The 2698-nt window shown below is 45.3% G+C and overlaps 1 protein-coding gene across 1 annotated transcript; it reads left to right on the top strand.

Annotated features, from left to right (window-relative positions):
* LOC122650591 (uncharacterized protein Mb2253c-like) lies at positions 1 to 486 on the top strand. Its single transcript, XM_043843993.1, has one exon. The coding sequence runs from the start codon at positions 1 to 3 to the stop codon at positions 484 to 486; it is 486 nt and encodes a 161-aa protein (XP_043699928.1).
* The last annotated feature ends 2212 nt before the right edge of the window (positions 487 to 2698 follow it).

The following is a 2698-nucleotide window of genomic DNA, read 5'->3' as shown; positions in this document are numbered from 1 at the left end:
ATGGTGAAAATTAATGTTGATGGTGCTTGTAAAGGGAACCCGGGTGTTGGGGGGGGGGGCGGTGGTATAGTTAGAGATAAGGAGGGCGTGGTTATAGCTGCCTTCTCAAAATTTTATGGAGATTATACAAATACCATCGCCGAACTGAGGGCTTTGAATGATGGTCTGAAGCTTTGTGCCAAGCTGGAGGCGACAGGGATCGTGGTCAACTCGGATTCGAAGGTAACAATCCAAAGCATCGCAAAGGGGAGGTGTGGGTCTTGGAAGGGCTGGTACTGGTTCCAAGAGACGATGGAGCTGGCTAGGGTTTTAAAACCTATGATCTACTTTACGTTCAGGGAAGGTAACAGGGCAGCGGACGGGTTGGCGAAGTTGTCATGCGACTCAGCAGTGGATACGGAATTTCAAGGGGGTCCTGAGCTCCCTCCTGACCTTCGGAGGATTAAACGTGAGGATGCGTGTGGTCTGCCGGTTTTAAGGAAATAGCTTGTTTAGGCGGGTTGGGATGGTGTGTAAATGAGTGGTAGTGTTTATTTCAGGTCTGGGTTGGGGTAAGGCGGGCATGCCCCCCCTTGTAATTACTATTCCATTGATTGATTTTAATAATAGATTAGGGGCTGCCCCGGGTCCCACAGAATATTCGGGATAAAGCACTTTCTAGGAGCTGACTTCAGGTAGTGAAGGATATGAAGAACAATCTCCATATGAGAAGAATAGGGATCATGCATAAACTGACTCACAGTACTCACAACAACAACAATATTTGGACGTATGTGTGAGAGATAAATCAACTTCCCACTAGTCTTTGGTACTGGCCTTTGTCAACAGATTCACTCTCTTTTTCCTTGAGACGAACAGTAGCATCCATAGGAGTATCTAAAGGGTGACATCCTAACAAACCAGTTTCAGCCAATAAATCTAGGACATACTTCCTTTGGGAGAGAAAAATGCCTTTAGAAGATCTGGCAACCTACCGTAGCTTTCCTAGATCTTTAATCTCAAACTCCTGGCCAAGAAAGGACTTTAACCAGTTGATCTCATCACCATCATTGCTAGTTACCACTATGTCATCAACGTAGGCTATAAGAACAGTGAGTTTTCCACCAACTCTCTTTATAAAGTGTGATCAGCATTACTTTGCTTATATAGCCCACAGAAATCAGGGCCTTGTGAAATCGGCCAAACCATGCTCGAGGTGACTGCTTCAGCCCATAAAATGCACGCTTTAATTTACACACCTTATCTTGGTTTTTGTCACAAGAGAACCCTGGTGGAATGTCCATATGCACCTCCTCATCCAGCTCTCCATTGAGGAAAGCATTCTTTACATCTAACTGTTGCAATTCCCATCCAAGATTAACTGCGCAAGATAGTAAAACCCGAACAGTATTTAGCTTTGCAACAAGGGCAAAGGTCTCGTGTTAGTCAATGCCGTCTGTCTGGGTGAACCCCTTTGCCACGAGTCGTGCCTTATACCTATCCATAGTGCCATCCGCCTTCTATTTCATTACAAACACCCACTTACATCCAACAGTTCTCTTCCCAGGTGGAAGAATCACAAGCTCCCATGTGCTATTTTTTTTCCAGGGCTTCCATTTCTTCCGTCATTGCTGCCTTCCACTTTCCATCTGATAGAGCTTACTGCCAATTGTTAGGAATACGAACAGAAGAAAGAGAAGAAATAAAAGCACGAAAGGATGGAGAAAGGGAGTCATAAGAAACAACATGGGATAGAGGATGCTTAGTACAAGCCCTGACACCCTTGGGAATAGCAATAGGTAAATTAGGAGAAGAAGTATTACCAGGTGGAGAGGCAGGTTCTGGAACCAGGTTCGGCAATTGGATGGGTACTGGTGCTATAGTTGATTGAAGCTGCTTATGTTTCCTTATATAAGTCTGCACATTAGATTCATTAATCCTCCTCTGAAAGTCACTAATGGTTTTTTGGACTGGAGTCTGCGGCCCCTTGAGTAGGAATGTCAACAACATCATCTGGGATGGTCTCCTTCTGTATAGGAACCTCTCCCCTTGAAGCAGAGGGAGGACTAGGAGTAGGAGGAATAGGGACAAACTCATTGTAAACAGACTATAGGGGAGGTTCTATGGTCAGCACATCTTCACTAACACTCTCCCCTTGAAGAGGTGGGGACAAATAATAAGACACAGTCTCATGAAAAACCACATCCATACTGACCAATGTACGTCTGGCAGGAGGATAATAGCACTTGTACCCCTTCTGAGTGGCAGAGTACCCTAAAAAAATGCAGTGGAGACTACGGGGTTCAAGTTTACCAGGGGACCTTGTATCCTTGGCATAGCAAACGCAGCCAAACACCCTAGGGGGAACAATAAAAGAGGAAGAGCCAAGTAAGAGCTCGACAGGGGCCTTGAAGTCAAGAACCCGACTGGGCAGCCTATTAATCAAATAGGCCGGAGTGAGGACAGCATCTCCCCAATAAAAGGAAGGAACATGTCGAGCAAACATAAGTGCTTTGGCCACCTCCAAGAGATGGTGGTTTTTCCTTTCAGCCACACCATTCTGGGCTAGAGTATCAACACAGCTGGTCTGATGTAAAATCCCATGGGCAACAAGGTATCTTTGGAACTGACCTTCCATATACTCTGTCCCATTGTTACCTCTCAAGACTTTGAGATTAAATTGGGTCTGGACCATCGTGTGAAAGTGCTGAAAATAGGA

Source organism: Telopea speciosissima, chromosome 2 (genome assembly GCF_018873765.1).
Source record: "Telopea speciosissima isolate NSW1024214 ecotype Mountain lineage chromosome 2, Tspe_v1, whole genome shotgun sequence".
Classification (NCBI taxonomy): Eukaryota; Viridiplantae; Streptophyta; class Magnoliopsida; order Proteales; family Proteaceae; genus Telopea; species Telopea speciosissima.
This window is presented reverse-complemented; position numbering and strand designations above follow the sequence as displayed.